Source organism: Macaca mulatta, chromosome 1, assembly GCF_049350105.2.
Source record: "Macaca mulatta isolate MMU2019108-1 chromosome 1, T2T-MMU8v2.0, whole genome shotgun sequence".
Lineage (NCBI taxonomy): Eukaryota > Metazoa > Chordata > Mammalia > Primates > Cercopithecidae > Macaca > Macaca mulatta.
The window spans coordinates 86,062,780-86,084,453 of record NC_133406.1 but is presented as its reverse complement, the minus strand read 5'-3'; the positions used below and the strand labels follow the sequence as shown (position 1 = coordinate 86,084,453).

The 21,674-nt window shown below is 54.3% G+C and overlaps 1 protein-coding gene across 50 annotated transcripts in view; it reads right to left on the bottom strand.

Annotated features, from left to right (window-relative positions):
* The window catches only part of OBSCN (obscurin, cytoskeletal calmodulin and titin-interacting RhoGEF), a 165,835-nt gene that overhangs the window by 42,741 nt on the left and 101,420 nt on the right, over window positions 1–21,674 (bottom strand). For 37 of the 50 annotated variants that reach the window (XR_013395487.1, XR_013395486.1, XR_013395488.1 and 34 more), the window contains 18 exons: window positions 18,710–18,982; window positions 17,531–17,797; window positions 16,492–16,764; window positions 15,608–15,883; window positions 14,739–15,026; window positions 14,317–14,598; window positions 13,235–13,608; window positions 10,069–10,939; window positions 8,702–8,980; window positions 4,181–4,259; window positions 3,802–3,926; window positions 3,335–3,532; window positions 2,590–2,622; window positions 2,224–2,322; window positions 1,840–2,058; window positions 1,289–1,349; window positions 871–941; window positions 31–153 (listed from right to left, as the gene is read on the bottom strand). Coding sequence is in view for 42 of the 50 variants with exons in the window: in XM_077938815.1 (XP_077794941.1) it covers window positions 31–153; window positions 871–941; window positions 1,289–1,349; window positions 1,840–2,058; window positions 2,224–2,322; window positions 2,590–2,622; window positions 3,335–3,532; window positions 3,802–3,926; window positions 4,181–4,259; window positions 8,702–8,980; window positions 10,069–10,939; window positions 13,235–13,608; window positions 14,317–14,598; window positions 14,739–15,026; window positions 15,608–15,883; window positions 16,492–16,764; window positions 17,531–17,797; window positions 18,710–18,982 (4,191 nt within the window). In the remaining 8 variants the exon portion in view is untranslated. The remainder of the gene's footprint in view (window positions 1–30; window positions 154–870; window positions 942–1,288; window positions 1,350–1,839; window positions 2,059–2,223; window positions 2,323–2,589; window positions 2,623–3,334; window positions 3,533–3,801; window positions 3,927–4,180; window positions 4,260–8,701; window positions 8,981–10,068; window positions 10,940–13,234; window positions 13,609–14,316; window positions 14,599–14,738; window positions 15,027–15,607; window positions 15,884–16,491; window positions 16,765–17,530; window positions 17,798–18,709; window positions 18,983–21,674) is intronic. The other 13 variants (XM_028826460.2, XM_077938953.1, XM_028826492.2 and 10 more) reach the window with 2 other exon arrangements.

The following is a 21,674-nucleotide window of genomic DNA, read 5'->3' as shown; positions in this document are numbered from 1 at the left end:
GACCCTGGCACATGGGCCGCTGCCCCTCACCCTGCGTGATCTTGGCCGATACCATCTCGGTGATCTGGGAGGTTAGTTTCTGCAGGAACTCCTCTGTGCCCACCTCAGCAAGGGAGAGGTGTCTGAGGGCCTCCTTGGCAGCCAGAGGCTCTCCTGGGGATACAAACACTCTGCTCAGGTTGCTGCGTGCCCCTCAGATGTGTACCAAGCACCCCATGCTGTAGGCCCATCTTGGGCCCTGGGAGCCAATGGTGAACAAACAGCCAAGCCTCCCCCGCATGGTGCTGATGTCTAGCAGGGAGATGATGAGACTCAGTGGCTGGCAAGGCGGGAGGCCAGTGGCAACTGGCCAGGATGAGGAGTCACTCTGGCTCATGAGTGTCAAGCCGAGGCACGACCAGCGGGCTGAGAATGTCCAGAGACAGAGGGCATGGTGGGGACTGCCAGTGGACAGTGGATGAGGGGCATTGGGGACAGAGTCAGCAGAGGCCAGACCTGGGCATCAGGCTGCAGAAGGGGCCATGGGTCCAAAGCGGGGCTGTGTTGCCTCTGTTCTCAGTGCCCAGCACCTAGGAGTTCTACCCAGACCCTGGTATCTACACAGCCCGCTGGATGTGAGCTCTGTGCCCAGGGCTGGCCCAGGGACCCCGCAGGCTCCCAGATCCATGGGGATCAGACATGGTTCCGACACTAATCAAGCCTGAAGTCCAGGCACGGGTTGGTCCTGGCTGTGTGAGGAGGTGTCTCAGTGCTGTGCTGCTCAGGAGGGGCCTCTGAGGCCTGGAGCCACCCCCGGGCAGCCTCCTCCCTGATCCCAGCATCAGGGGATCACCCTGGCCCCTCACAGGCATGCACCCAGCCTGACTGTACCTTTCCTCTGCCCACCAAGGTCGGCAAAACTCGCAGTTTCCAACCCCTGTGCTGAGACGGCTTGTGTGGTCCTAAACGGGCAAAGGGGGTGTCCTGAGAGGCCTGGGCTGGACCCCACCACCCTCTGTCCTTATGCAGAAGCTCCTGACAAAAAGAGGGTCTGGGGACAACAGACCAAGATACTAGAGAAAGGGGCTCCATACCAGAGAGGCCCAACAGAAGCCTTCGCTTTACAATGGGGAAACTGAGGTGCAGAGAAGGAAGAGAGCTGGCCCAAACCACACGGCCTGCATGGGGCAGAGCCAGGACACGCTCTGGGACAGGTGTTCTCCCAGGGGCAGCGCTGTCCCATCCCTCACTCCTAGAGCATCCTCCCTGGCCCTGACTGGAACAGCCTCCAGGGGCAACCCTCACTTACCCCTGCAGGAAAGTGGAAATCAGTGCTTCCTTCACTTTCTCCTGCTCCTCCACCTTAGACACTGTCAGGGAGGACCGGGCAAACCATCAGGACGGTGCTCCCAACCCCGGCACGTCTGATTCCAGATCTGGACTGGGTCCCTCCGAAGCCCTGAGCAGGGGCTGTGCCCAAGCTCACCTCCCCATCCCACTCTTGGCCTGTGGTCACCCCAACAGTGATGGGAGGAGAACAGGGGTTCTCCTGTCCTCAGAGGGGCTGAGCAAGGCCCAGGATGCAGGGGGCTTCAGGAAAAGTCCCTGGAGCTGGCGGTGCAGAACCCACGGGTCCTGGGCCCAGAGGGGACTCTGAGGCTCAAAACCACCAGCACCACCAGGGCCTGACCCGTCTTGGGGTCTCCCTGGTGCTGTCAGAGAATGAGAAGAGGAAGGAGGGTGTCCCACAGGGTCCCAGCCCAGATGGTGGTGATGGGCAGTGTGCCCCAAGGAGACTCCAAAGCTACCCAGTGCCCACCTCCCATGCCCCAGCCCTCCACCCCCCCACCCCCTACTCACGGCCCGAGACACGCAGGCTGGCGGAGCAGAGGGCCTGGCCGGCAGCGTTGCTGGCGATGCACGTGTAGGTGCCCTGGTGCTGCCGGCCCACATCCAGCAGGACCAGGCTGTGCTGCTGTGCAGAGCTGGCCATGGTGTAGCCTGGCGTGTCAGGGCCAATCCACAGCACACCCCTCTCAGCCTCCTCCCTGAGCCAGTGCACGGTGGGCGCCGGGCGTCCTGGGGCGGGCAGGAGGTGGTAAGTGCACCCCGCCAGGAGCAGGGCCTCTGGAGGTGGAGCCCTGTCTGTGGCCCTCCCTCAGGATGATGTGAGTGGGGAGGGGGCACCTCTGTCCCATCCCCCAGGGGTGATCTTTCCACAGCAGGGGACAGGAAATGCCTTACCTTCTACCTTCACGGAGAAGGTGATGCTGGAGCCTTTCTTCACTTTCTTGGGGGTGAACCTCTCCAGCATTCGGGGTGGCACCAGCTGCTCATGCACATCTAGGGGGCACAGGGTGGCTGGCAGAGACCTTGGCACAGTCCCTACCGCCTGCTTCCTGGCCCCCGATGATGTCTGCAGGCCCCCAGGTGGCTCTCCACAGCCAGCACCTGGACAGCACCACACTGTTCCCTCGGCCGGGCTGTCTCCTAGGTGCGCCCTCCCTGAGCCAGCCCATGGCCACCCACACCTCCGCGGTCAGCCCTAGGGTCAGGCCCTCAGCACCCATGGCCACCTGGCCTCTCCCTGCCCGTCTGGGGCTGCCTCACCTGATGCAGGCTTCTCTTCTGGCTCATCGGGGCCTGAAAGAGGCACTAGAGTCAGACACCTAGCACACACAGGACCCCGCCATGGCTCCTACTCAGCGCTGTGCGGGCCAGCAGTTCTACCCCCTGCAGTGAGGGAACTCAAGGGCAGCGCTGCTCCCCAAGCAAATGTCCTAACCCCTGCCTGAAACCTGGGCCATGAAGCCCTGCAACTTACACACTCTGGTGACAGAGGCAACAGGCTGCATGGACCAGACCCAATGCCCCACCACCCACCCTCACCCTGCCACGGACTCTGTGGCCCGACACTGGAACCAGCACACAACCAAATAATGCTGCCCAGAGCAGCAGAGGACTCACACCTGGGGACGCTGGGGAAAGCTGCAGCAGTGGCAGGACGGGTTTGGGTGAAACTTGGAATGAACTCTCAGTGCTCAGAACTTTTTGAACAATAAGGAAGTAGGGTCCTCTAGTCCCAAGCTACACTGGCTCTGGCTGTGCGTGGATTTACCTAGAGCCTCAATGTTTACCCACTTTCCTGGGTCAACTTCAACCTCCAGCCTGCCCATTAGTCAGGACAGAGGGCTGCACACCCGCTCCCTGAAGGGCCAACTTCTGGCCACCTGTGCCACTTTGTACCAGGGACCCCCGCTGAGGGCCTGATATGGCAAGGTGTGCAGGGGATGTCAGCCCTGGCCAGGATGCTGCCCAGGGCCCAAGTCTCTGCCCAGCCCCTCAGAGCACCCACCTCGGACCAGCAGCCGGGCAGATGAGTAGGCGGCACCCATGGCATTGCTGATGTAGGCCGCATACTGGCCAGAGTCCTCCCGAGTGACTGAGATGATCTCCAGGGTGTGCAGGGTCTTTTTGTCAGTCATGTGGATGTGGGCAGATGCGGTCAGGGGCTGGCCATCTTTGAACCAGTATAATCTGGGAGCAGGGTAGCCTGGGCCACGGGAGGGGGAGTGGTCAGCCTGGGCTACCACCCACGGGCACTGTGTCCTCCAGATGGGAGACAGATGAAGGCCTGGAGAGAGGGTCCTTCAAACACCCCCACACCACCAGTGATGGAGTATCGGCCTCCAGCACCCAGGCAGCAGGGAGAGTGACTGCCTGACCCTGTTGCTGGGGTCTCCTTTCAATTGTAGCTGATGGGGCACGGCTCCTTGGCCTCCATCCTGCCATGGCCGTGTCCCCACTCCCTCTCCCTCTCACCTTTCACCTTGAGCTGGAACTTGGCCAGGCGTGTGCCAGGGGCCACCTGGAGGTCTCTCAGTTCCTCCACCACCTGGGGCAGCTGGCCCTCATCAGTGGTGGACTCTGTTCCCTCCTGCTCCCGGCTGGCAGGAGAACAGAAAAGGGGTCAGCCAGAAAGTAGGGCAGTGAGGGGAGCAGGGTGGGCGGGGTGCTGAGGGGCTTGGGCATGGATGACGTTGGAAGCCCCTGTTTGCTGACAGAGACTGCCAGGGCTTGGAGGAAGGCTCCAGGATTGGACACTGTCAGACCAAGCCCTGCCCTCACCCAGCAGCATCACTCCCCAAGAGGCCCTGCAACGTCAGTCCGTGGGGCACAGCCCACCTCTGGCAGCTCCTACCTGGACAAGTAGCCTTGGGCACTGAAGTAGGATGAGGTCTCCGTGGCATCCGCTGCAGTGTCATAGTCTGTGCTTGTCACTGGGGAAGGAAGAGGGGAACTGGAGCAAGGCCTGCCATCCCATCTGCCCCAGCACGAGCTCCTGCACCAGGATGGCCTCGGCCCTCAGAGGTCCTCACTACGGAGCCTTGCCTGGAAGCCACTTAGATTTGGGAGCTAGGAAGTCATAGGGGGAATAGTGATATTGTAGCCTCTCCACCCCCAGCTATTACCAGCCCCATACTTCAAGGCCTATAACTAACTACAAGCCTCTTTGACATGACAAACTAATAACGAATGATCCAGAGGCCTCAGAAGAAACAGTGATAGTGGTAGAACATTCCAGTTCCATCCTACTAGGGAATAATGGGATGAAAAGATACAGGTCTCAAACAGCTAGGACTTGTGTTTCTAGTCAAGATGGAGTGACTGAGGTTGGACTTACCCTCTTTTATGGACTAAATGTTGAGATGCCCCCCAAAGACCATATGCTGAAATATTAACCCCCTATGGATGAAGAGATGGGCCCTTGGGAGGTGATTAGGTGATGAGGGTGGAACTTCCATGAATGGGATTACTGCCCTTATAGAAGGGACCCCAGAGACCTCCCTCATCCTCTTTCTATCATGTCCTTGAATTATGTATTTTTTTCTTCTGTTATATATATACATATATATATATATATATATATATATATATATTTTTTTTTTTTTTTGAGACGGAGTCTTGCTCTGTCGCCCAGGCTGGAATGCAGTGGCACGATCTCGGCTCACTGCAAGCTCCGCCTCCCGGGTTCATGCCATTGCCTCACCCTCCCGAGTAGCTGGGACTACAGGCGCCCGCCACCATGCCAGCTAATTTTTTGTATATTTAGTAGAGACGGGGTTTCACCGTGTTAGTCAGGATGGTCTCGATCTCCTGACCTCATGATCCGCCCGCCTTGGCCTCCCAAAGTGCTGGGATTACAGGCGTGAGCCACCGTGCCCGCCCTCTTCTGTAATAAATTTATAATCTTCTTCTCTACTTGCTATTAATCCTATCCATTGGATTTTTTATCTCTGGAAGTTCTACTTGGGTTTTTAAAATATATTCTGTCTCAACATCACTAATCATCAGGGAAATGCAAATCAAAACCACAATGTGATACCACCTAACTTCTGCAAGGATGGTCATAATTTAAAAATTAAAAAACAGTAGATGTTGGTGTGGATGCAGTGGTCAGGAAACACTTCTACACTACTGGTGGGAATGTAAACTAGTACAGCCACTATGGAACAGTGTGGAGATTCCTTAAAGGACTAAAGGTAGAACTACCATTTGTTCCAGCAATCCCACTACTGGGTATCTACCCAGAGGAAAATAAGTCATTATTTCAAAAAGACACTTGCATACGCATGTTTATAGCAGCACAATTCACAACTGCAAAATCATGGAACCAACCTCAAATGCCCGTCAATCAACGAGTGGATAAAGTAACTGTGGTATATATATAGGATGGAATACTACACAACCATAAAAAGGAATGGATTAACAGCATTTGCACTGACCTGGATGAGATTGGAGACTATCATTCTAAGTGAGGTAACTCAGCAATGGAAAACCAAACATCATATGTTCTCACTGATAAGTGGGAGCCAAGCTATGAGGATGCAAAGGCATAAGAATGATACAATGGACTTTGGGGACTTGGGGGGAAGCATGGGAGTGGGGGCGAGGGATGAAAGACTACAAATAAGGTGCAGTGTATACTGCTCAGGTGATGAGTGCCTCAAAATCTCGCCAATCACCACTAAAGAACTTACTCATGTAACCAAATACCACCTGTACCCCAATAACTTAACGGAAAAAGTAAAGAACTGAAAAATAAATCTTGAGAGATAAAAAAAATTAAATAAAATATATTCTATGTCTCTACTTTTCTTTTCTTTCTTTTTTTTTTTTTTTTTTCGAGACAGAGCCTCACTCTGTCACCCAGGCTGGAGTGCAGTGGTGCAATCATAGCTCACTGCAGCCTCAACCTCCCAGCTCAAGCGATCCTCTTGCCTTAGCTTCCCAAGCAGCTGGGACTACAGATGTACAGCCCCATGCCTGGCTAATTTTTTTGTACTTTTTTTGTAGAGACAGGGTCTCACTGTGTTGCCCAGGCTAGTCGTGAACTTCTAGGCTCAAGTGATCCTCCTGCCTAAGCCTCCAAAAATGCTGGGATTACAGTCATGAGCCAAAGTGCACCAGGCCAGGACAGGGATTTCCTAAACATGGGAAACAAAGATGAGCCCTATGATTGCGCCAGTTTCCTGCCTTGAATTTGTAGACTCAGGGAAGGGAAACTGAGGTAGGTCCCAGCAGACTCCTTGAGATGAGAAGATGGAGCTCAGAGTCCTGGGAGACTAAGGCAGCTAGAGTTCACAGACAAAGTGCTGGAGAAAAGAAAGCAGTACAGAGAAAGGACCTGCCTCAAGGACTCAGCAGAATACTGATTAGCATTTGCATGTGAGGAAAGACCCACTTGAAAGGATTAGAGAAAACAGTACCAGGAATAGCTCCTGGTTCTACCAGTCAGACTAGAAAAATTCCTAACTCAAAGGGCATTGAGTAGAGTACTCAGGAAAGTTCTTGCCTCAGCAGTGGGAAATAATTAGCCCTAGACTGAGCACTGCTCTGGAGCCACCAAAGAAATCATAAAAGCTAGGCCCCAAAGAATAAAATCGCATCCAAGTATCTTCACTGTATCCCAGAACAAAGCTCAAGAAGATCGGCAGAAATACAAAAATATCCTAACAGGGTAAAGTTTACAATGTCAGGCACTCAATCAAAGATCACCAGACATACCAAGAGACAGGAAAAGATGACCCATAAAGTAGAAAATAATCAACTGAAACCAACCCAGAACTGATGCAGATGTTAGAACTGGTAGAGGAGACATGAAAACAGGTATTAGAATTGTATTCTCTGCATTCAAAAGGTTAAGTAGAGATGTAGAATATATTTTAAAAAACTCAAGTAGAACTTATAGAGACAAATAATAAAATGAATGAGATTAATAGGATGGATATTACAGAATAAAAGACAGTGGACATAAAGGCATGAATAAAAACTATGCCAAATGAAAGATACAGGAATTTTTTAAAGTGAAAAGAGCATTAGTGAACTGTACACACTCCATGTGACTTAATATACAGGTAAATGAAGAAAAGAATATTTGAAGAAATAATAATAATACGTCTTAATATACACGTAATTGAAGAAAAGAATATTTGAAGCAATAATGGTCACAGAAATTCCAAACTTAATGAAAACTCTAAACCCACAGTTCTAAGAGGGTCAACAAAGTCCAACCTCAACAAACATGAAGAAAAGTACACCAAAGAACATCATAATCAAATTACTCATAACCAGTTATTTAAAAAAAAAATCTTTAAAAAATACCTAGAGAATTTTTGTGAAGAAAGAGATAAGCTGATCCTAAAATTCATATGAAAATGCAAGGCACCCAGAATAGGCAAAACAATCTTGAAAAAGAAGGAAGTTGGAGGACTTACCCTCCCAATTTCAAAACCCAATACAGAGCTACTGTAATCAGGACAGTGTCATGCTGGCATAATGAAAGACATTTAGATGAATGAAACAGAATTTAGAGTCCATAAATAAACCCATACATTTAGAGAAAATCAAATTTTGACAAGAATTCCAAGACAATTCAACGGTGAAATAGTCTTTTCAACAAATGGTGCTGAGACAACTGGGTATCAACATTAAAAGAACAAACTTGGGCCCTTACTTCGTTTCATATACAAAAAAAAAAAAAAAAAAAACAAACAAAAAAAACAAAACAAAACAAAAAAACCTCAAAATGGACCAAAGACCTAAATATATGAGTTACTATAGGCATAGGTGTTTAACTCTTTATAACCTTGGATTAGGCAATAATTTCTTAGAAATGACAACTAAAGCACAAGCAACCAAAGAACAAGTAGGTAAATTGTACTTTATTAAAATTTAAAAACTTTGTTGAGGCAGGAGGATCACTTGAGGCCAGGAGTTTGAGGTTACAGTGAGCTATGATTATACCACTGCCCTCCAGTCACAGTGCCATGAACCATTCACCATGCCCTTGAGCTTCTCCTGAGAGGCTTCCTGATCAAGCCATCTGACAGCCTTCAAAAGGGACCTCAAGGGAGTGGTTGGGGTAGGCTGGACTCACCCTTCTTGACCCCCTCACCTTACTCCATGAGGTCCACTTCCAAACCTTCCTGGGTCTCTGTTCCAGCCAGGATGCCTCTCACAGAGATGAGATCCCTCAACCCCTTACCCCAAGGGGCTCCAGACTGGGGGCCTGTCTTGGCCCTAGCTCCCAGAGAGCTTTCCATCAGCCACAAGATTCTGAGGCCCCAAATCCTGCCTGGCCTGAGACCCATCCTCAAGACCAACTCAGGAGCCCCTACACCACCCACCCTGGAGACACCAAACCAGACGCAGTACTCACAGTCCACACGGAGCTCAGCCTTGGTGGAGGAGACACCCACGCTGTTCTCAGCCAGGCAGCGGTAGACACCCATGTCTGCTGGCACCACGGCTGTGATGATGAGCTGATGGCCACCCTGTTGGTCTTCATTAATCATGTAGTGGTCATCCTCCTCCAACAACTTCCCATCCTTGAACCAACGCACACTAGGCATGGGCTGACCTCTCACGACACAGTCAAAGCTCACAGGATACCCATCCTGCACTTCTTGGTTCTGCAACTCGGTCAGGAACACCGGGGCTGGGATAGATGGGTGATTTAGCCCCAGGGAACAATGATCATGTCCGGCTGCCACATACATGCAAGTTGCCACCAGATGAATGGTTTGACACATATGATGTACAGAGCAATCATTCATATGGGAGTGCTCATAGACCCTGACAGCTAAAAGGAATGGTATCTTTGCCTGCTAAGCTTCTCTCTCTTCCTTGTTCTCTAAGAATTCTGTTTGCCAGCTTGGTTCCCAAGCTGCTCTGAGGCAAAAGCGATAAAGGGTTGGAAACAGGGAGGAAAAGGGAGGTAAAGCAAAGATAAAGACTGTGTGGCCTGTAAGTCCAGGAGGAGCAGGTGAGGGATTTGCAGCAAGGCAGAGGCTCAAAATTGGAGAGAAGTTTCAAGAAATAACACTGTGGGTCATTCATCCTACCCTCTTTAACATTCCTAGAGAGATACAAGTAAATAAGGAAATGGCTTTTTAATTACTCCTAGATGCTGGAATGGGAAACAGTAGCAGACTGGACCATGAGGAGTGCAGCATTTTATACAGGTTTCAGAGTCTCCTTTTTAAAAAATTCTAGAGAGTGAACACAAATGACCTTTGAACAACATGCATTTGAACTGCATGGGTCCACTTATGTGTGGATATTTTTCAACCAAACTGGATAAAAAAATACAGCATCTGTGGGATGCAAAACCCTGTATAGCGCTGACTTTTCATATATATAGGTTCTGCAGGGCTGATTTGGGGACTTGAGTATGTGTGGATTTGGGTACACATAAGGGTTCTAAAATCCATCCTCTGTGTATACCAAGGTAGAACTGCATTCCCATTCTCATTTCACAGATGTGAAAGCTGAGGCACAGAGATGCTAAGCAGCTTCCCCCAAAGCACATAGTTAGTAAGAGACAGGGTTGGAGTTCAAATTCAGCTCTATTTAACTTCAAAGTCAGGGCTTTTCACACCTCAGTGGGCTGCACCTGCAAAGAACCCAATGGTGGGCACGGGTAACCCCTTAAGCTTGCAGCAGACTCTGGATCCTTCTCCCCTGCCTCTCCCTGCCTCTGCACCCTGGTTCGTGACCCCAGACCGAGGCTGTGTGCAGACTCACCAGCATCAGAAGTCAGTAGGCTGGGCAATGGCTCTGGAGGCACCACAGGGGCGGGGGCCTCTTTGCTGATGCGCATCTCTACCCTCCGAGGCCCCTCCTCCACCAGGTTGATCTGCACCCCGATGCCCAGTGTGGCAAACATCTCCTGGAAGCGAGTTACCGCCTGGCGGGCCTCAGTGAGTGCCTCAAAACGGATGCAAATGAAATGCTCATCTTCGTGGTATGTCTGCCAGTCCGCAGGCTCCTCTGGCTCTGCAGGGCCCTCATCTGCACTCAGGAAGAGCTCCTCGTCTGAAACCTCAGCCGGGCTTTTGGTGCGGAAGAGCCGGTGCAGCCGCCGGGCAGCCCGGCGGAAGGCATCGTCCAGCTCACCCCCAGAGGAGCTCTCGGCCTCACTCTCTGTCCCACTGACCACCACGCAGGCACTGTGGGCCACCTGGCCAAACTTGTTGCTCACCTGACAGGTGTAGTGGCCAGCATCAGCATGGCCCAGGCCAGTGATCAGCAGAGAACAGGTGCCATCCCCAAGCTGGTCGATGTGATGGTGCCGCCCGTCGGTCAGCTCCACACCATCCTTCAGCCAGCAGGCTCGCACATCTGCCTTGCTGGCCACAACACACTCCAGCCGCAGGGCATCCCCTACCTGTGCCTCGGTGTCCCCAAATGTGTGGGAGAACATAGGCCCTTCCTGCTGCTTCATCTCCTTCCGGACCTTGTAGCCCTTAAAGGCGGCCTGGATCTTCACAGCTGCCTTGTCCATTGAGGGATCACCCAGGTCTTTGGTGCTCAGGTCTCCCAGCGGTGGGCGCACAGCAGCCAGCGGCTCCTGCTGCTGCTGTGGCTTCACAGAGGGGGCTGCTGGGGCCCCAACCTGTGGGCACAGAGCCTGACGTCATGGTGAGATAGGGAATCTGAGGCCAGGAACTGGGCACGACTGGTGTGGAACGCATGGCAGGGGCAGCTCCAGGTCTTGCTCCAGTATGCCCTTTTTCCTCCTACCAATTGGACCAACACTAGCTTCAATTTGACCTAGATGTCTGACAGCACCTTCCAAAATGCAAGCCCACTTCCTGGAAATCACTTTACACAATCACTCAGACCACGATGAACAGGGTTGTGAAGAACACCATGAAGAGACCAGTTCCAACTCTTCAGGCAAAAGTTTTAATGGTCAGATGTGTATATGAATGGATGGATGCAGGGTGGATGGAGAGATACATCAATTAATGGATGGTTGAATGGGAGAACCGGTGTATGGATGGATGGATAGATGGATGGGTGGGTGGGTAGCTGGTGGATGAGTGAATGGTTATACAGATGGTGGTATGGGTAGATAAGTGGGTAAACAGGCTGACAGACAAACAGACAAACAGGTGAACAAGTACAGGAATAGATTATGGACAAATGGTGGATGGATGGGTGAAAGAGTAGGTGGATGGATGATAAACAGCAGATGGATGGAGTTGTATGGTTGTATAGGTGGGTAAACAGGCTGACAGACGAATGAACAGGTGAACAGGTGCAGGAGTGGCAGATGGATAGTAGATGGATGGATGAATGGAATGGAATGGAAGGATGGTGGGTAGATGGTAGATGGATGGATGAATAACAGGATGGTGAGTAGATACATGAATGGATAGTGGGTAGATGGGTGCATGTCAGATAGGAGGATGGGTGAATAGATGAAAAGAAGGAAGGATGGTAGTATACATGGATGGACAAATGGAAGGATGGTAGATGGATGATGAATGGATACATGCATAGATGGACAGATGGAAGGATTATAGAAAGATGATGAATGGACAGATGGTGAGATGGTGAACAGATGATAGATGGATGAGTATATAGATGGCAGATGGGTGAATGCATGACTAGATGGAAGGAAGAATGTGTGCATGGATAGATGGTGGATGAATAGATGGAACAAAGGAAAGAAAGATGAACATATGGATGAATAGATGGCAGATGAAGGAATAGATGAAAGGAAAGAAAGATGGACACATAGACGAGTGGATGAAAGAAAGAATGAATGCATGAATGGATGAATGAATGAAAGGAGGAATGGATACATGGATGGATGGATGGATGGATAGAAGGAAGAATAGACAGATGCATGGATTGAAGGATGGATGGTGGACAGACAGAAGAGAAGAAATGCATGCATTGATGGATGGATCATGTATGGATGGATGGAAGGATGGATGAATGGATGGATGGATGGTAGATGGATGATGCATAAACAGATGAAAGTAAGAAAAGACAGATGTATGAATGGATGGATTAGGTAGAAGGATGGAAGGACAGAAAAATGGATGCCTGAATAGATGGATGGCAGTTGGATTGAATAGATGGATGGCAGTTGGATGAATGAAAGGATGGGTGGATGCATGGATGGATGGATGCATAGATGGATGAATGGTGGATGGGTGGATGGAAGGATAGATGGATTGATGGATGCATAGATGGGTGGATGAGTGGTTTAGATGGATGGATGCATGAATGAATGGATGAATGGTGGATGGATGCATAGATGGGTGGATGAATGGATGCATGAATAAGTGGATGAATGGTGGATGGATGCATGCATGGATGGATGGATGAATGGTGGATGGATGGATGCATGGATGGGTGGATGAATGGTGGACGGGTGCATGAATGGATGGATAGATGAATGGTGGATGGATGGAAGAATGGTGGATGGATTGATGCATGGATGGGTGAATGAATGGTAGATGGATGCATGGATGGATGGATAGATGAATGGTGGATGGTTGGATGAATGATGGATAGAAAAATGCATGCATGGATGGATGAATGGTGGATGGATGGATGCATGGATGGGTGGATGAATGGTGGATGGATGCATGGATGTAGAGATAGATGAATGGTGTATGGATGAATGCATGGATAGAAAGATGCATGGATAGATACATGGAAGGAAGGAAGGAAAGATGGATGAATGGATGTATGGATAGATGGATGAATGGCAGATGAGTGGATGAATGGAAGAAAAGATGGATAGATGAGTAGATGCATAGATGGGTGTATCAATGGCGAATGGATGAATAGTGGATGGCTGGATGGATGGATGGATGGATGCATGGATGGATGGATGGATGGTGAAGGTCTCAGACCTCTCCTTGCAGGGCAAGTTGGGGGGGCTCACCTTGCTGGTCAGTGGTGAGGTGCCTTGCCTCCCAGCCTTCTTGAGGTAAGTGACCAGGGAAGGGGTGCCTGCCCGGGACTCATCATCAGAGCTGGTGTGTGAGAGGTCAGCCTCTCCAGTGCGTGCCAGCTCATCAGCCGTTGAGTAGCCTTCGGAGAGATCAGGTGCCACCTCCTCTGCCTCCTGTGGCAGGTGCTGTGAGCGGCCATCCTCCTCAGGCAGCTCGCTAATGGAGTCTAGCGTGGGCTCACGGCTCATGCGACGTTTCCGAGCCAGGGCCTCCCATAGTTGGTGCAGGTCGCCCTCCTGGGCTGCCTCAAGGGGCAGGCTGGGCTGAGGAGGGGCCTCATCCACAGAGGCTGGGCTCAGCGCCACTGAGGAAGGCAAAAGACTGGTCAGTGGGCTAGTTCAGAGCCATCAGCCCAGACCTCAGCTGCTTATCAGTATGTAGCTGGGCTGTGGCCTTGCTAGGCCTCTACCCCCACCTGGCACTAGCTACTTCCGATGGCACAATCTTTGCAAGTCTCAGAGCCCCTGAGCCTTGGCTCCCCCACTTTGAGTGAGGCCACAGTCTACCTCCCTGCACAGGGTATGTGATGACTGGAACAGGAAAGGACTCTGCAAAAGCAAATTGGGCTGATTTGAGCCCTTCTGGCCCTGCTTCTGGGATAGAGTGCCTAGACTCATGGGGGTGCTGGCTGCCATGCAGGGAGGATCAGGCTCAGAGTTCAGGGGACAGGCCTCAGAGTGTGGGAGGGCTCAGAGCACTGGGGTTTTCAGGGGGTTCAGAGTACAGGGGATGTCTGTGTGCAGGGGCCCAGAAGCTTAAAGGGACCAGAATAGGAGAACCAAGGGCTGCACCACCCAGGACCTGCTCAGGGACAGGCAGGCTGGCCTAGGCCATCAAGACTCTGCAACATGGGGTTTACCACATCTCCCTACGCAGCCTCAGTCTCTCCTATGTGATGGGCCTCAAAAGGACCCTCAGCCCTTCCCTAAGAGAGCCTGTGAGAGGAAGGCCAAGCTGCACCCCCACACCAAAGCTCCCCACCCTGGAACCTGGAAGGACAGGGACGACGCACCCTGGAAGGTGGCAGCCGCGGGGCAGGTGGAGCCCTGGGCTGGGCCACAGTGGTACTCGCCCTGGTCTTCTGCCGTGAAGTCCCTGATCACCAGCATCTGTTGCCGACCCTGGGAGACCACCTCGAACCGCCCACTGGGCTGGATGCGCTCCTTTCCCTTGTGCCAGATGACCTCGCCAGCCTCAGCTGCCACCTCAAGCTCCAGACAGACATCCTCACCAGCTGCCACCTGCCGGCTCTCAGGGGCAGAGGGCTGGGGAGGCACAGGCTTCGGTGGCGTTGCTGGGTAACAGCATTCACGGACAGAAGACAGGCTCCATCAGCAAAGATGCACCCAGGGTGCAGGCCCCACCCCTGGGGACCCCTCCCTCTTCTAGCTTGTGGGGGCTGTGAACTCCCCAGGCCCCAGTGAAGCAACTCACCAAGCCGCACAGTCTGGGGCAGGTGAACCGGTTCCCCAGCACCCACTGGGCCCACAGCTGCCACACGGAAGCGGTAGGTCTCCCCGGGGGCCAGGCCATCCACCACACACTCAGGTCCAGGCACCAGCTCGTGGCACAGCCGCCACTGGCCCATGGCCCCCTCCTTCACCTCCACGCGGTAGCCACAGAGACCACCGCCTCCATCACTCATGGGAGCTGCCCAAGACAGTGTCACAGTGTGGCTGCTGCAAGCCACCACTTCAGCATCCTCTGGGGGGTCAGGGAGGCCTGGGGAAAAGGGGAACCAGTCAGGGGGGTGGCTTCCTGTCGGCACTAACAGCCCCTCTGGAAGCCACTGGGCTCTGATACTGGTTGCAGGTGGTGTGGCTGCACCCGAAGGCAGTGTGCTGCTGTACCTAGTGGCCCAGCCCGTCTCAGGGAGTGAGGGATGCTGCCCAGGCCCTGTGGTGGCGCACTTGCGTGTCACATGGAGACTATATGTGCCCAGAGCCCACCCAGTGTGGAGAGCCCCTGGTGGTCTCTGCACCTCCTGTCTCCCCAGAGCTGGGCTCAGATCTGCATTAGGAGTTGGGGGAGCTGAGGGGGAGGTGGAGCAGAATGAGGGGACTTTGGCCTTATGAACCCACAGGGTGGTAGACTCATGCATCGTTATGCCTGGCCAAGGGCAGCCTCCCAGACTCCCATGGCCAGGCCCATATCTGCAGGCAGTCAACCTCAAGCTCTGCAGTGGGCAGATGCTGCAGAACCCAGCCCGGGATGGTCACCCACAGACCCACAAGCTCTGGAAGCCAGGCGGGCCCCAGACCCGACCTGCAGGGGAGGGAGAAGGGAGCCCGCCCACCACCCACCCAGCACGGTGAGTCGCGCAGAAGCCACGGCGTCGCGGCAAGCGAAGGTGACCTCCCCGGCATGGAGGAGCTGGGCGCTGCGCAGCAGTAGGGCGTGGTGACTGCCATCGGCGGTGACAGTCCAGTCGGCGTCATCCGGCTGCACCGCGGCACCATTGATGTACCAAGACGCCTCTCCCACGGGCACCACCTCGCTGAGCGTGCAGGTGAAGAGGGCCTGCGCACCGGCCCGGACCACCGCATTTTTCAGCGGCTCCAGGATCTCCAGGCGCCAGCCTGCGGGTGTGCCCGAGGAAGGGGTGTGAGGGCAAGGGCCGGAGCAGGGCCTGGACTTCAGACCCTCACTTCTTCCCACCTGCGTGGGTGGGAGGGGTCTGGGAGACCGAAGCTCCCCACCTGCGGCCCCAGCAAACCCCTCTCTCAAAGTCAGCCCAGCCTCCCGCGGGAGACACCTCTCATCTGGCCCCCAGTCATGCCTGCCTTCAACCCAGCCTCCTGTGGGTCCCAGAGACACGTCCCCCTCCTGGCTCCGGAGAGCCTCTGGTCTCGGCGCACGGCGAACACACCGTGCACCCCTCCTGAGCCTCGGGCCCCGGGGCTTCCACCCACTGCGGAGCGGGTGGCTCCCAGCCTCAGGTGGGAGGGGCCGGCCCCTGGCAAACCCTGCCCTTTGTGCCGCTCCCTTCCCCGGCCCTGCCAGCAGCACCAGGGCCTCAGCGCCTCAGCGCCTCTGCAGCGCGGGTGGCCCAGCCTCCTGCAGGAGGGTCTTGGAGACTGACGTCCCCTCTGCAGCTGCAGCCCCCCAGCCCCGCCCCCTCTGCCATCCGCCCCCCGCAGCCTCTAGTGGGACCTGGCCCCGCCCCGCACCGGCACAGCGCAGTCACCTCGGACCGTGAGGAACGCGGACGTCACCATATCCCCAGCCAGGAAGGTCACCCGGCAGCTGTCTTGCGGCCGCAAGTTTTTGAGCAGCAGCAGGTGGCGCAGGCCATTCTCAAAGTAGACCACCTCGGCGTTCTCCGAGGTGCGCACAGGTTCGTCGTCCAGCAGCCAGGTGTGGGCAGCCACCTCAGGCTGGGACAGCTGGCACTCGAACAGCGCCTCGCCGCCCTCCAGCGCCTCCACGTTCTCCAGCCCCCGCACCACTGTGTTCTTGGCTGCGGGGAGAGGGAGGCTCAGACTATGCCTGCGCTTCCAGGATCCCCACGTCCCTTGGGAGTGTCCTGAAAACTACAAAAAGTCAAACAAAATGCCCCCTCCCCAGAAGCTATGTGGAGGGGGGCACTCAGTGTCCAGGGTGGAGCCACCGTGCCTGCCTCTGTAGTCACCCAGGCCCCCCCCCGCCACACCATGCCCTGCCCACTTTGGCACTAGGTTCCTGACCTCACAGGTGAGAAACCTCACAGGTGTTCACGAGACTAGAAACTCGCCAACCGCACAACTGGGCTTAAACACAGCCATGAGGCTCAGAGCCATGCTTTACCTGCCATGGCCCCACTGCAGCTTCAGTGTCTGGAAACAGCCCCCTTTCTCTGCACCCCCAAACAGAGCTACTAGACCTGCTGCCTGGCCCCTAGGATGCCATGCTCAGACTCACAACAACCAGAGACCTCCTCCCTAATCCACTGCCCTCCTCCGCTCTCCCCTCCCTTTCTAATTCTCTTGTGGGTTCACGTGTAGGAGTCTCGAATTTGGCCACACATTCTTCATGGAAGCCACAAGTTCAGCAGCTGTGCATGCCCCGCCTACCCACAGCTCAGCTCCTGGTGTAGCGAGCTTGCCACCTATGTGGCCTGTTTCCACCTGTCCAAGCCACCTGTGTCCCAGAGCCACCAGACACTGCCTGCCATTCCACTATCACTGCACAGCCAAAGCTGTGCCAAAGCTGCCCCGGGCCTGGGGCTGCCCACCAGGCGGCCTCACCTTGCACTTGCAGCAGGGCCACTACGCGGGTGCCCGCAGCCTCACAAGAATAGATGCCACTGTCACAGGGCAAGGCCGGCCTGAAGGTCAGCCTGGCCACGTTCCAGTCCTGCTCTATGATGACACGGTGCCCATCCGTGCGCACCTCCCGCTCGTCCATCTTCCATGTGGCCTGCACGGGCCGTGAGTACTGGCAGAGGAGCTCGGCCGAGCCACCCTCCTCCACGGCCAAATCCTGCATGGCACTGACCACCTCCACCACGGGATCTGTCGGCCAACATGCCGGACACACATCAGCCCCTGGAGCTGAGCCACCGCAGCCATCCCCACCCTCTGCTGTCAGCATTAAAGGCTTCAGCGGCAGCAAGCGCAGAGCTGTGGCAGGAAATGGCAGAGCAGTGACCAGGGAAGGGGGCCCACCACGACAGCCCAGGGCTATCCACCGCAGACACACCTCACCCCCACCCATGGGAGACAGCACTGTCGGGCTTGATATCTTTCCAGGGGAGCCCCTCCTGGTCCCCTTTGCCTCTACCTCCCTCTGGCCCTGGGCACACTGCCCCAACAGGGACACAAACCCTCCAAAGTCCCCCCACCCCATGCCCTCTGGCCCTGGCTCAGGAGCCAGAGCCCCAGCCCAGCTTGCCCCTTCTGCAAGGACTCTGCCATCTTTCTTGGGGTCTCTGTCCCATCTCCACTGTACAAATCCTGCTCCACAAATGGCTGTGTGCCCCGGGACTCAGGTGAACCTTCCACATTTTCTTTGAGGGTGCACAGGGGGCAAAGCCACCATGTAAGTCACTGGGAGGGGACTCCCATATGGCCAGCTCTTTCCCAGAAGGGCATAAACCTAGCCTAAGCCCACAGCGGAGGAAGCAGGTGACAGCAGGGGTAGACTCAGCAGGGGCTGCTTTTGGCTACACAAGGGACTGGGTTTCATGGCTGGGCATGTGCGGCCAGCAAGGTGATAGCCAGTAGGGCATGGGTTGGTGTCCAGCTACACCACTCCCTAAGCCCAGACTTCTCATCCACCCTCCATGCCCACCTGTGCCACTGCAGGCAGACAGCATGCATAGAGTGGTGCCTACTCTGTGGCCCTGGGGGCCAATCCCTAATCCCAGGAGCCCGCAGGAAGCATACAAAAGTGCCAGCATGGCAGGGGTTGCCATCGGCCAATACCTTTCATCAACAACTTGGCCGTGGAGACCAGGGGCCCTGCGCGGAAGGTGACAGTGCCGGAGTCGGCCACCCCCAGGCCTGAGAGCGTGAGGGAGTGAAAGATCCCGTCTCGCACAGTGATGGCACTCTGGGGGCCATCCTGTAGCAGGGTCCCATCCAGCCACCAGCGGGCCTCCGGCCCACCCGCATGAGACACCTCACAGGAGAACGTGGCCACCTCCCCTGCGAAGACATCCACATTCTGCAAGCCACGTACCAGGCATGGCGCTGCCTCTGCACAAGAGGGTAAGAAGGAGGGCGAGGCTGGGACACCCTGGAATCCACAGGACTGGGCCACTTTAGGGTTCACTGGTGTGGGGGTGTGGCACAAGAATAGATTGTGTCTCTGCTCCTAAAGCCCTCAGAAGTTCCTGAGTGTTCATAATGTACTCCTTTGACTACACCTGAGTTTATGCTAATGATGTGGCTCAGGTAGGGGTCCTGGACAACATCAGAATGGACCTCTAGAAAGGCCAAGTGTTTAGAGGGTTGGAACTTTCCTACCCTCCCACCTCTAGGAAGGGGAGAGGGGAACAGAGATTATGCTCTATAAAAGCTCTTGAATGAGATTTGATGAGTTCCCAGGTTGATGAAGATATGGAGGTGCTAGGAGCATGGCACACCCAGAAAAGGCATGGAAGGTCTATGCCCAACCCCACCCCCATCCTTTGCCTTTAAATCTTTTCCACATGGCTATTCCTGAGCTGTATCCTTTATAATAGCTGCTCAATACAAGTGTTTCTATGAATTCTAGGAGCTGTCTTAGCAAGTTAATCAAACTCAAGGAGGAGAAGTGGGAACCCCATTTCATAGCTGTTCAGCCAGAAGTGTGGGTGGCGTGGGACTTCCCACTGGCATCTGCAGTGGGGCAGTCTTGTGGGACTAAGCCCTTAATCTATGAAATCTGACTCTCACTCCAAGTAGAAAGTATCAGAATTGAATTGTAGACAGCCAGTTGCTGTCTGCTAGAGAATCGCTTGGTGTATGGCCCCCACACATCTGGTCACAGAGTGTTCTGTGCTATGAGAGTATAATAGGAGAAAAACAGTAAGTGTGTTGTTCTGTAGAATTGGTGTCAGAAGTAGGACTTGGCCAGGCACAGTGGCTCATGTCTGTAATCCCAGCACTTTGGGAGGTCAAGGTGGGAGGACTGTTTGAGCCCAGGAGTTCAAGACTAGCCTGGGAAACATAGTGAGACCCCATGGAGGCATGTGCCTGTAATCCTAGCTACTCACCAAGTTGAGGTGGGAGGATCGCTTGGGCCCAGGGGGGTTGAGGCTACACTAAGCTATGTTCACATCACTGCATTCCAGCCTGGGCAACAGGAGACCCTGTCCCCTCACCCCCACCAAAAGTGGGACTTGCTAGAATAGCCTTGGGGCTAGTAACTGGTACTGGGGCCACCTTGGGGTCTGCCAGAGCAGGCATCACCCAGACCAGGAGGGTGACCTAGGGTTAGGGAATAGAAATCCACCCAGGCAAGCTGGCCTACCCTGATCACAAAGGGAGACACAGAGGCCACCCACAGTGAGCCCGTGGAGAGTGGCTCAGCCTCAGCTCATAGACCCGCACCCCCACACACCCCTTCAGAACATGCCTGGTTTCACCCACAGGAGGCTGATGACAGGCACACATGCCCTTCTCAGAAGGCAGAATGGACAAGCTCCAAGCCCCATGGCTGGGGTTCTTTCTGGCATTTGGTGCCTTATCTGACCCAATGTGGGTTGGATAGGAGAAGCCACAGGGCCTCCTACTGTGAGCAGATGGGAGTTGGCCTCAGAAAGTGAGTTCCCTGTCCCTGGGGGTGTGGAAGCAGATGCTTCTCCCATCCCAAGAGGGCATTTTGTCCAGATGTCCTCCAAGGCCCCTTCAGCCCAGAATTCCAGGGCCCTTATGTGGAGTGGCAACTGCTCCCTGCCTGGTCACACAGCAGGGCCCAAACTCAAGGAGCTGCCCAGACATGTTTGTGGTCACTGCCTGCCCTGTGCCTTCCACACTCTCCTCCTCCCTCCCATCCACCTCTCAGATGGAAACTCAGTGTGGTCATGGCAGATAGAACTTGCCCAGGCTACTGCTGCCCACACAGTTGAACCCCACACCACACAGGCAAGGGAGGAAGACAGAACCAAAGGCTTATTCCACCACCTGCTGCCTGGAATCGGGCAACGGAGATGCCGCCCTCCATCGTTGCTTGCCCCTGAGTAACTTCCCGAGACCATCCTGTGAGCCTCCTCACAAAGAGAGAGAAACTGCAGTTGGCAAAGCCCAGACAATACACTTCCATCCCATGGGGTGAGGAAGTGTGGGTGGGGAGAACTTACAGAGATACCAGCCACCCATTAGGACAACACCAGGCAAATCAGCCCCTGTGCCCACCCAAGCAGGCCCTCCGCTGGAAGCCTCTCCATGCTCTTCCTCATGTGTACCACTGACACCCCACCACCAGCTCCTGGTCTTCCCTTGACTGTCTTCCCCAAGTGCACATCTGACCACCTCCTCATCTTGCCCCACCAACTCTTCATTCTTGTCTCCAGCAAGTTCCCAAGTTCTTCCACCATACCACCTAAAACCTACCTAGGTCTGAGATGGGCACCCATTTACACACCTGTGCCAGGGCCCTCACCACAAGGTCACAGCCAGATGTCTGTATGTGAGTCAGCTCACCCAGGCTGAGAATACCTCACCTAGAGAGGGGCCAAAGCACAGCCCAGCTCCATGCTGCTCCATACAGTTGCCCACTCTGATGAACATACCAGGCCCCTGCTATCCTGCCCCTGCTCAGGACACCTGGGAAACTTCCTGTCTTCACCATTCAACTTGAGGGCACTGGCATCTGGAACCTTCCCCAAACCCACAGGTGACAGAATTGACTGCATCTGTCTCCTTTTAAAGACTTGGGAGTGGGAGGTGGCACCTAGGATGAAGG